The 12,764-nt window shown below is 39.4% G+C and overlaps 1 protein-coding gene across 2 annotated transcripts in view; it reads right to left on the minus strand.

The window, feature by feature from the left end:
• Positions 1 to 369: 369 nt before the first annotated feature.
• The window catches only part of ACVR1C (activin A receptor type 1C), an 86,424-nt gene continuing 74,029 nt past the window's right edge, over positions 370 to 12,764 (minus strand). For both annotated transcript variants that reach the window (XM_046019694.1, XM_046019692.1), the window contains 2 exons: positions 7,715 to 7,845; positions 370 to 4,007 (listed from right to left, as the gene is read on the minus strand). In XM_046019694.1, coding sequence (XP_045875650.1) covers positions 3,882 to 4,007; positions 7,715 to 7,845 — 257 coding nt within the window. In that variant the 3' untranslated portion in view covers positions 370 to 3,881. The remainder of the gene's footprint in view (positions 4,008 to 7,714; positions 7,846 to 12,764) is intronic.

Genomic DNA, 12,764 nt, shown 5'->3' on the forward strand with positions numbered 1-12,764 from the left:
AACCATAATGACACCATTTTAAGATATGAATTCTTAAATATTTTCAAGTGACCTAAAATGCTGTATTTGTAAATTTACTTAAAGTGATGCTTATTGAAATAATCACCCGCCATCAATTTGACTCACTTGTTACTGTTACTTTCTCAATTTCCTGATGGGAAATAAAATGTCCATACTTTAAATAAATTTATTGAAATAAAAAACATCTCCAGGGTCCCTGGGTGGCTCAGATGGTTAAGCATCTGCCTTTGGCCCAGGTCATGATCTCAAGGTCCTGGGATTGATCCCCACATTGAGCTCCCTGCTCAGCAAGGAGTCTGATTCTCCCTCTGCCTCTCCTCTCAGCTAGTGCTTTCTCTCTCTCTCAAATGAATAAATAAAATCTTAAAAAAAAACCCTCTCTATATATTTTAAATAATTAATCAAAAAATATTACCTAAGAAATTTTAAGTTGAACTTGATACAATGGCAAATGTGGGCTTCCTGTTTTCAGATGATTTCTCAGTAGGTTCCCTGGTATTTTTGCGTAAACTCTAAGACAGCCCTGAGTTTTCTCTGCCCCAGTAAGTCACGTGGTGGCAAAATTCCAGCACAGTAGTAGTTTTGTTTAATAATTCTACTAAAGTAGAAGTATTAAGAATAATAAATTCTTATGAAACTTGCAACCCAATGAATCTATTGTAGATATTCATTTTAAAATAAAAGATGATTTTGAAGTCTTCAGACACTGCAACCAGGTTACTATTTTCATACAATCATGGAAATTTAAAATGCAAAGTTAATTGAAAGTATAAAGATGAAAAGCAAGTGCTATGCCTAAAATAGTGCACGACACAGTCATGTTTCACTTAACTTTCAAGTCAGAACATAAATTAAGAATTCTAGATGTGACATGCCAAATATTTTAGACAGAGAAGAAAGCACACAACAGAATTCGTACCAATTACACACTTAAACGTGTAGCTTGAAGGCAACAAGTTCATGCTGTAATATTGACAACAAATAATGTTTCCCTTATTTTAAAAAGTGATGCTGCATAGAAACCCCATCACCCTTTATACAGTACTGACATTTCATAAATAGCAATTTCCCAAGCTTTATATTATACTCAAAGTCAAAATATTTGAAAGGAGCAAAGAACACTGACACATTGAGCCTAAGAATATTTTTTGCTTATCACACAATCCAAAAGAAATAAATATTACACAATGACACTCCATCAAAAACAAATAATATGAAGTTTAACAGTATAGGTATATACAATAAATTTATGCTCTAAACTTTATCCTGTTCTTGTATTTTCTATTTATAATCATGTTGAGAGTTAAGAAAAATTAGAACTTTTATCTTTTTATCATTTTTGTTAACCTAACTCTTTTCTTAAGAAGTGTGTTTGGTAATTAAGATGTCAGACCAGTCAGTTAGAAGGTACAGTAAACTAACATGAAAACAAGAAAAACATCTCAAAATGTACAAATTTCTCTAGAGTATAAGTTGAACCAATAAAAATATGGAGTTCTATTTGGACACACCCAAATAAATTATAAAACATAATGTAGAGGAAATGGAAATGTTAAAACATTCTCTTAAAACTGAAATAAGTATATTCACCCAACATAAGTGAATAGAACAGGAAATATTATTCTTATTTATTTGAACAACCATTTAACTAAAATACAACCATAGTAAATAAATAATTTCATTTTCAAATATTCAAATACAACCTATAAGAAATCAGATCACCCCTTCACATAAGCTCTTTTTAAAATCCCTTCCCATATGCATTTTAAAAAAATGATTATATAATTAGATTGTCTGCACTGGGCCAATAAATATACCTTCTAAATGTTTTGCAAATTGAAAATAACTTCCAGAACCCACTGTCATATGGAACTCAAGACTTCCTACATTGTCAATTTATTTCCTTCCCATAAACCAATACCTACATCGTCGTTCCCATTTCCAAATGAGTCTCTAAAATCCCTGAGGGCAGAACCTATGATACAATATTATGGCAATGAAGATACGGGGTCCCCTATCTTATTTAATGAATGGATGACTGCCTGAAAGAGAGTACCACAGCTGTTAGATATTTGCCCTTGATGACCTCATTCCAATCAAATGAAGGGGGGTTCAGTAACATATTTCCATAGAGAAATGAACTATAATCACTAGATTGTGCTCTGTACGAAAATACATAGCTATATCCTTTTGAACACTGTTACCTAAGCTATGTTTTGTAGAACACTAAAATGTGAGATAGTAAAAAGGTTTTCCCTCCTCTTAATAAAAGGATTCCATGATCAAATAATTTGGGAAATCTAATTAAAAGAAGCTCCCGCAACATTTCTTTATTGCTAGATTCCTCAAAGTACATGATATGCTAATGTATACTATCACTTTTTAAGAATCTAACAAAGAATGCTTTTGGTCTTGGAACGTCTCAACAGAAGAATGTTCTAAGGATCAGAGCTTAGGAAACAGTGTTGTAGAACAACAAAAGATACCATGTTAAATCTCCTTTATCCAAGCAGAATTACAGATTTGAAAGAAAGATTTAGTGTTCCAAGTATTATTCAGAATTCATCACATGTCTCCATGGGAAGTAGAATAAAGGCAAAAGTACCATGAGCCTTCTTTTGCATCTACTTGCTCATTTTGAAAAGGTAGGGAAATAGCTATTTACAGTTACTGAAGAGTTCTCTTATTTTTTCTCAAAATATTTTCTACTTCCTCCTCCCTCTGTTCTTTCTAAGTGTGTATGTACAAAAGTAGGGGGAACCTCTGAAATAAATCTTAAAGACCCCTCCTAACAATGGATCTTTATACTTGATTAATCTCTGGAAGTATTCAGAAAGTGTTAATATTTATCTCACAAATAGGCAGACTATGAAATTTCTATGAGGAAAAAGTCAAGGGATATTGTCCTCAGAGTTCATGCAGGTCCATTATGATTGTGCAGAATGACCCAGTTGGTCTTCTGTTTGACTAAACCATGAATACCATCATGAAAGCTGTTGTTTCTGCATAAGGAGAAAAGTACTGTATGGGAATTCATGGGAAAGCAGTAAGTTAGCTAAGTCTACAGTGTGGGTTATCACAAGATTTGGACCTAGTGCCAGCTCCACCACTGGATATGTGACTTTCAGGAAGTCTCAATGTCCCAGCTGTCCGACGTCTCATTTGTAAATAGGAGGAAGTAGCAATCGTAGTGGCTTTCATACTGCTTTGGGGGCTGCTGTGGTGGCGGGTTATGAAGAAAAGGATAGCAGGTAGAAAGGAGGCCAAGCCAGTGGCTACTCGGACCTCAGTTCTATCTTCCAACTGAGTGGCTCCCCTTTTAAGTATTTTAGACACTGAAGTTCAGGGCAATATGTAATTTTTTTCAAAGATCTTTCTTAAATTAAAAAAGAAAAGAATACTGCAGATTATATAATCTAAACTTCTGCTAAAATATAACGTGCTCTAGTTCACACTTTTAATGAAGGTGATTTCATCTCAGAAAAAAAGTGCTTTTACATTTCCTTTTCTTCATTCATGTGTTCTTGATTCAAGTAAAATAAAATCTTAATGACTTACATTAGTTTTATATAGCTTATTTTATATTTTTGCAATATCTCTCTTATTAAATAAAAAGATGAACTGATGTGGTGCTTTTCAAAAGAAAATTAAAGACAACACAGAGATGGGATGAAATCAATTCCTGCCCGTGCTTGACTTCAGAGTTATGTTTTCCATGCTGCCTTTGGGCTCTTAAATACTGTACTGCATTATCTCTGAGGTAGAACGACAACCAAAAAAAAGTCAAAAACATTCACATAAAGAGGGAAAATGAGGAAAAAAAAGCTGTAAGAGATTTCTTTTTAACAGAATTATCATCATTAGGCTTTGCAGTCTTCTTTGCCACAAAGCTGAGAGATAGTCTTCTTAATACGAAGGGCCGTTAGGCGGGCTGCCCCATTGGCATACCAACATTCCCGCATTATTCTCCCCATGACTCGGAGGGCCTTTAAGAGAGAAAAATATTAAACACTTTAGCTAGTCACACAAACACAATTCAAGAGAAGCATAACCACAAACCCAGAAACTGATGCTAAGCTCTGATGAAGAAAAAGTAAATTTAAAATGGTATCAGAAGATCAGGACCAAACCTCTTTAAAAATCTGGTCAACACACACACATTAACCTTATGGAGACTAACTTTTAATTCAATCCAGTGATTTCTGGGAATATGGTAGAGTAGCTATCTTTTAAAATCTTCTGAGAAGGGACATGAAAGACAAAAAGGCATATAGAATGAATTGCAAATTCCTTGATCTGGATGGTAAGTACATATGTGCATACTCTTTTTGTTATTCATTGAGTTGTATATTAAGATTTGTGCATTTTAACATTTAATTTATGCCATAATAAAATAATGACCTGGTTGTAAATATCAAAAAATTTGAATCAAAAAATAGTATAAGTGAGCGCTAAATAAATAAATAAATACTCAGAGTGGAAAAGAATCAGAGAACACAGGAATCAGAGATAGAAGAAATCACTGAACCAGGCGTCCAGTCTGGTAACATCTGCTGATCTCACAGTCTAGAATTTCAGAATTGATGAACAACAAGGGAAAGACAGGAAACACAGCCAAAACACACAGGAAGTATCAGGTCAAGATGTTTCCAAAGTCCTGAATATACAGATGAATCATTCTTATAAGGAATTTTGTAAAGAATATTATCTAAATCTTGACTCTTGGTAAGAAAAAAAATCAAGCCCAGGCCTTAAAATTTTACAGTAAGCCTAAGCTCAAAAAAAAAGTCAGAAGACAGTAGAAAATAAAGTATCATAAGCAAGAATCAATTGAAACAACAAACAGTAAGATCAAACCCATCAAAACATTAGATCTAGAATTAATGCCCTAGAAGAATTAATGCCCTAGAATGACACATGAAGAGATGCTCAACATCACTACTCACCACTTCTAGGTCCTTCTAAAAAATCAATTGAAATGAAATACATTTAAAGAATGCACATTAGGAAATCAGAAAATGATTTTAGAAGGAAGCTCTGAGAGGCAAAAAGGAATGTTGAACAAAGAAAATAATAAATACCTTCTTAAGTTTAAATAGGTAATAGTGGTAGAAAACGGCACTAGTATCTAATATGTAGGATTAATACAGAATAAAACAGAACTAAAATATTGGATTAAAATGGACAAAAATTGTTTTTATCAGCAATGTACAAAATCGATCATATAAAATATGTTATGTTATATATATACATATATATACGTATATATATATATAGATATATAAAATATGTTAGTTCTATTCTTGGAATGTATGATTGGTTTAACAGTGGAAAATTTATAAATCCAATTTATCACATTAAGAGACAAAAGTAGAAAGGCAATATCATGACCTCATAGGTAGGAAAAAAGCTTTTATCAAACAAAGTCAGTTTTTATTTAACCTGATGAAAGTTTTGACAAATAAAACCTACAACAAACAGTATACTCAAAGGAGAAATGTATGAAATTTTAAAGAGTAAAACATGGATATCCATTACTAACTTTTAAGCAACACTATACTGGAAGTCCTAGAAACTCAAGAAGAAGTAGAGAAAAGGCTTAAGAATTCGTCCCAGAACTCTCATTATTTGGAGATATGATCATCTATGTGGACACCCCAAAAGAATCTACAGTTTCATACTCTAAGACATTTTCCCCTCACAAATGCATACATATATATGTATATATATATATATACACACATATATATATATATCAGCATTGTTTAAAAAATACTAAAATCACACATAAGACAATCAACATTAAGAAGAAAAATTGTATTCTACCCATATAATGGACTACTGCACTGATATGAGCATGAAGAGATTATAGCTACATACATAAATGAAAGGGAATAGAAATTAAGAATATCTACAGTAAGTTTCAATAATACGTTTCACGGGGCGCTTGGGTGCTCAGTTGGTTAAGTGACTGCCTTCGGCTCAAGTCATGATCCTGGAGTCCTGGGATCAAGTCCTGCATCGGGCTCCTTGCTCAGCAGGGAGTCTGCTTCTCCCTCTCACCTTCCTCCTTCTCATGCTCTCTCTCTCTCATTCTCTCTCTCTCTTTCAAAGAAATGAATTTTTTAAAAATCTAAAAAAAATAATGTTTCACAATTACAAAAAAGTAAACAATATATTTTTAGTGTGAGTATATATATATTTATATATATACATATTTATACATAAATATATATTTTTTAGTAATCTCTCAGAGCAGTAAGGGAACTTTGTTCTATTTTTTAAAATTAGTAGTGAATTCACTGACTGCCACTTTATTATTATGCTTAAATTTTATATATATATTACATATTCTTTCATATACATAAAATTATTAACAATAGAAATAATTTAATTTCAATTTGATTATAAATATTTTGAATTCTGCTTCTAAAATAAGTATGTAGGTAAGATATCTACACAAAATAGAAACATCAAGACATAATTCCTCCCTTAAATAGAAAAAGAATTGAATGAAACATGAAGGAGAGGGGAAATGAGGAGAAAAACTACTGTATGAAATAACCCTTATGACGAAGTCCAACTAAAAAATGTCACTATAAAAAGACCTGAAATACTACAATTACATTTGGTAGAATATAACAGTAATAATGGGGTTGAGGGAGAGTAAAGCCATAAAACAGTTGTGGAATTAGTTAGATGGTCTGCAGTCTTTCCCTCTTCTTCCCCTCCTTCTCCCTGTGGTTACTAGAAAAGTCTCTCGCTTCACATAAGGCAGAGCAAGCACTGGGATAAACACAATCTATGCCTATGACATGTTGCTTACCGGATGCATTGTTGGAGATGAGAGAACAGTGGTCTCTGCCATGAGGAAGCTTTTCTGATTTAAAAACAGAAGCTCAAACTTTGGCAAATGTACTGACTGTAAAGATGATCGAAATTGCAATACTCCGCCTTGCATGGACACTGACCACCAAACCTGTCCGTGCTCCTACAGTTACCAGCCTCCTTGCAGGCAGACCGGGCCGTGTGACTGACTCTGGTCTGTGAATCATGAGCGGGAGTGAGGTGAGTCACCTGAAGCCAAAGCATTAAAAGCCATGGGTGATCCTCCAGCTCCTCTCTTTTCCTGACCTAGACACTTGGAAACTGTGTGTTGCGATAGCAGCATCCCAAGATTAAAGTTACCTGGATCACTGAATCACCACAGAGAGCACAGCTGCCTGACCCATAGGGGAATGTCCATAGCAAGAAATAGTCTTGTGTAAAGTCACTGGGATACTTGTTGCTGCCATTTATCTTGGCGTTCTGTGTACATATGGCTGAAGGGAATAAAATCATTTTGAAGACTGATACAAGGACATATACGTACATATGTGGAATGAACTGGATGCCTAGATGAAGACAGAAGAACTATACGGTCTCTGAAAATCTTCCCCAATACTTACCTCAAAATTATAACAGATAAAACATATGTAAGAACATAGCCTGGGTACCTGGATTGCTAGGTGGCTCAGTTAAGTGTCCTTGATTTTGACTCAGGTCGTGATCTCAGGGTCAAGACATCAAACCTCGCACTGGGCTCCACACTGGGCATGGAACCTGCTTGAGATTCTCCCTGTCCCTCTCCCTCTGCCCCTTTCCCGAAACCCTGCCCCACTCCATTCCCAGCCAAAAAGGAACACAGACTTACTTCACAGCTTTGCCACTGGTTTGGGATACTTGGCCGAAACTTCTGGTCACAAACAACCTTCCTCATTTCCTCTATTGAAGGATCTGAAGGCACCATGTCATAATAAGGCAACTGGTACTCCTCAACAATTCCTTTAAGAAATTTGCATAATAAATTTCCCAGTGTGAATAATAAACAAAGATGCTTATTTCAAAAAGAATACCAATGAAGTCCTCTAGGCACAAGTGGCACTCAGAAACTGGAAAGTCGTATTTATGAAAATTCTATATCACTATAAAACTAAGGATATAAATAAAGCACTCAGATGAATAATTATTGCATACATTCTAAAATATATATTATTAAAGTTTACATAATTTTGAGAATTATATAAGTTTTATATAAACATAAAATTATATCCATTTTACAAAAATATAATTTATGCAATTACATAAAATTATATAATTTTGTATAAACAAATTGCATGTGTATAATTTTAATAATTACATAAAATATAATTGTATATTATAAAAATTATGTGAATACCGGTTTATATAAAATACCATTGTACAATTCAAAAGTAATGCCTAATTGCAAAATTTATAGCATGGTCCCATTTGGGAATGAAGTATGTTTCTCCATTAAATAACCTTTTCAAAACAGGATAGTTTTTGCTTTTTGAAAATTGATAGGCAATCTTTCAAAAGTTGAGTTTCTTACATTTGGATTTTGGAAGTACTGTACCAGAGAAGGTGCCAAAGAAGCAGCAAAGGTACTGAAGATGGACAGTTCAACATGAAGGTTATATTAAAGAGTCTCAAAAAGAAAGATCTGAACTTAATTATCAGAATATTACCCGGACTTGAGAATCTTCATAAGATTGTTTTAATTAACAGTCCTTTCAATTTAAAATATTTAAGATATATCCTAATATTATATTAACTATTTCAACAGTTAAAGAAAATTTAAGAACAATGACCAAAAAGCAGATCTAGAAGAAGATTAATATGAAATTTAAAAAATTTATTACAAACATGTTTTAATCTTGCTATTCACCACGCACTGTCTTAAACCCTTTACATGTTTTAATTCCTCAAAACCACTGACTAAAAGCGGTAGCATATTATCCCTACTTTACAGAATAAGGAAACTGAGGCACAAAGAGACATCAATTTGCTCAAGGTCCAAGAGCTAATAAGTGGCAGATCTGGAACTCGATCCCAGGCTCAAGGATTCCACTACAACTTTATTGCTGCTATAAACAGCTTCATCTTCCTGCATGGTTTACTAACTTATTTGTGAACAAAAAGGGGAAAAGTATGTTTTCTCATTCAAAGGAATTTTACCCTTGTAAGTTTAAAAACTTTTTTTACCCATTTAAAAAAAAATGAAATTGGTGTAAGGGAAAATTATATCAATGCAAAATACAAAACTGACAGTTGTCTGATAATGCCAGCTCTTTTAGTGAATATTTACTCTGTCCTGCGCTCTGTACTAATTAATTAATCAAATGAATCCGTTAAATCCTCAAAACCCAAGGGATCAGTTTTATTACTCATTTTACAGATGAGGGAAATGAGACCAGGTAACTTGCCTAAAGTCAGACATTCAGGAATTTGCTAAACCACGGCTTAGTGTTATGTCGGTCTCACTGGAAAGTGAAAACCGTAATCAGTTTTCTACCAGGAGTTAACTTTTCTCCACGGATGCCACAACTTCATAGCCTGCATTTGTAGGGTTTCATCCTTTCAAACTCTTCCTCTTCTCATTATTAATCTCTAAACAGCTAGGAACAGTAGAGTCAGGAAGTTAGTCTTCCTCTCCACTTTTCCCTCCACTTTCTTCCTTCTGTAGGGGCCTGATTAGGCAGAGGAACTGTAAACCCCGGATATAGGGGCGGGCCAGGCCAGATAGCCGTATTCAGTCAGAGGGGTGTGCATATATTAACTGTGGTAGGTTGAAATCCGATGGCCACCTGTGTGTGGGCGGGGCTCAGCCACCTCTATAAAAGATGGTCTGTGAGGCTGGATAGAGGAGGTTTTTTTTTTTTAGCTAGAGCCGTGCACCACCGCGAGCTGTAACATGAGTGGCGCCGCCCAGTGCACCGCCAGAGCAGCAGCGGCAGCGGCGCCACAGCCAGCGGCATCGCCCCGTGCACCACCCAGAGCAGCAGCGGCAGCGGCGCCACAGCAAGCGGCATTTCCTCGTGCACCGCCCAGAGCAGCATCGGCAGCGGCGCCACAGCGAGCGGCATTTCCCCGTGCACCGCCCAGAGCAGCAGCGGCAGTGACGCCACAGCAAGCGGCACTGCCTCGTGCACCAGAGCAGCAGCGGCGGCGGGGCCGCCTTGAGCTGTAACACGAGTGGTGCCGCCCCGTGCACCACCGCGAGCAGCAGCGGCAGCGGCGCCACAGCGAGCGGCATTGCCCCGTGCACCGCCCAGAGCAGCAGCGGCAGCGGCGCCACAGCCAGCGGCATCGCCCCGTGCACCGCCCAGAGCAGCAGCGGCGGCGGCGCCACCTCAAGCGGCATCGCCCCCTGCACCGCACCGCCCAGAGCAGCAGCGGCAGCGGCGCCAACTCCAGCGGCATCGCCCCGTGCACCGCCCAGAGCAGCAGCGGCAGCAGCGTCACCGCGAGCAGCACCGCCCAGAGCAGCAGCGGCAGCGGCGCCTCTGTGATGCCACGAGCGATGCCACCCTGAGCCAGAGTATCAGCAGCAGCGCCGCCGCAAGCAGCCACGCCGCCTCGGGCAGCGCCGCCATCAGGAGCAGCCTCTCAAGAGCCAACGGTGCAGCCATGCCGGGAGTGGGTCTGTGGTACAGTGAGGGTGAGGCAGGGAGCCTCCAGGGGGGACCCCAGCGACTGGGAGGTGGTGGTCCCCAGCAAGACTCGGGCACCTACCAGTCAGTTTGGTTTCTAATGCAGTTTGGTTTCTGATGCAGTTTGGTTTTTAATGTAGTTTGGTTTCTAATGCAGTTTGGTTTCTAATGTAGTTTGGTTTCTGATGCATGGCGCGAAATAAAACTTTGCTTGATTTTCGCTTTGTGTCAGTCTCGTTCCTTTGATCACGGACCCTAACATTGGGGGCTCGTCCGGGATCAAACAACGAGAACTGAGCCAGCATCGGAACTTATGGGAAAAGCCTCCGGAGGTGTTAGGATTTTATCTGTCTGTCTGGTTGGAGCTCCAGGGTATGGCCCACCGGGGAGAAGCTGGACGGAGCCATGCTCCCCAGGGCTGGAGTGGATGCGGGGACGCCCCATCCCTCTGCTGGTAGATCGACAGGGGGTTTGAGTCCCCCTGGGCAGTCAGGGGGTTCGAGTCCCCCTAGGCAGTCATCGGGGGTTCGAGTCCCCCTGAATGGTCACCAGGGGGTTTGAGTCCCCCTGGATGGTCAGGGGGTTCGAGTCCCCCTAGGCAGTCATCGGGGGTTCGAGTCCCCCTAGATGGTCAGGGGGTTCGAGTCCCCTGGATGGTCAGGGGGTTCGAGTCCCCCTAGGCAGTCATCGGGGGTTCGAGTCCCCCTAGATGGTCAGGGGGTTCGAGTCCCCCTGGATGGTCACCAGGGGGTTCGAGTCCCCCTGGATGGTCACCAGGGGGTTCGAGTCCCCCTATGCGGTCGTCGGGGGTCAAGTCCCCCGAGGTGGTCATCAGGGGTTCGAGTCCCCCTAGATGGTCAGGGGGTTCGAGTCCCCCTGGATGGTCACCAGGGTGTTCGAGTCCCCCTGGATGGTCAGGGGGTTCGAGTCCCCCATTCGGTCATCGGGGGTCGAGTCCCCTGAGGTGTTCATCAGGGGTTCGAGTCCCCCTAGGCGGTCAGGGGGTTTGAGTCCCCCTAGGAAATCCCCACTGGTGGCAGGACCGCTGGGCCTGTGGTTTTCTTCATCTTGTCTTTTTGTTGTCTGCTGTGTTGTTTGTTATGTTTGAAGGAATGGGGCAAGCAAAGAGTAAGGGGACTCTGACTTTCATCCCTCCGTTCCTCATAATAGATGTGGGGCTTCTCCCTCACTCATTTCGTGTGTTAAGGGCTATCACTAGAGCCAACTGGGGTTAGTCTAACTCAGGACAGAGACTTTAAGGAATATTCCCAAGCAGCTGCCGAAACTCCCTTTGTTTCAGGGAATTCCTTGCCTTCTCTGGCCCGACGAGGACTGCCTAACCCCTCCCCCTTGCTGGCGGGAAAGCATTGCGTCTGAAGTGGAATGAGCCCAGATGGAACATGAAATCTGTTAGCAAAGAGATGACTGAACTGATGGTTAATTATCTGTCTCAGGGTTTTAATGGGTAATTGTTAAAGTAGCTTTCAGAGTCTTTGGCAACCTGAAGCTTTGAAGTTTAGCTTGGATGACAAATGGGATGAAGTGCTAGGGTGCTGGTTGCTGAAACTGGGTTTGTGCTTTTGAAATCTGTTAGTAAACAAGTTTTGTGCTTAATGGCTGTCGTAACAGTTCACAAGTGGCTAGAATGTGAATGGTTTTCACTTTGCTCACCTAGAATTGTAATTGAGATCTCTTTGACTCATAAGCCTTTTCCCTGATGTGCTAAGTTACTCAGGAAGTACTGCTAAATCAATGATAAACCTTGGGTTACATTTGGGTAAATGCTGTAACTACTCCAGAGGAACCCGAAAATCAGGGGGCAGTGAATCTTGATTTTGCCAGTCAGTCAGTCCTGGATACAAGGAGGAAACTTCAGGAAATTGAAGGATTTGAAGGGAAGAATCTGATTGAGTTATTGGGAATAGGAGAAAGGTGTTTAACAACAGGGATGCACAAGAGGATGAAAAACAGACAAAAAGACTAGTTAAGGTTTTGGCATTACAGGAGGCAGGGAAGAAACAGGTTGGGGTTAGTAAATGGAAGGAAAAGCCTAAGCACAGAAAAGGCAGGCAGGAAGACTTAGATCGAGACCAGTGTGCTTACTGTAAGGAAAAGGGTATCAGGTGTCAGCAAAGAAAGCACAGCTCTGTCAGAGCCATGCCACATATCTAGGCTTTTCCTGCCAAACATGAGACGGCAGGAGTGGTAGCCAAAAAGCTATTAGAAGAAATAATTCCTAGGTTTGGGCTG

The sequence above is a fragment of the Meles meles genome, chromosome 9 (assembly GCF_922984935.1).
Source record: "Meles meles chromosome 9, mMelMel3.1 paternal haplotype, whole genome shotgun sequence".
Lineage (NCBI taxonomy): Eukaryota > Metazoa > Chordata > Mammalia > Carnivora > Mustelidae > Meles > Meles meles.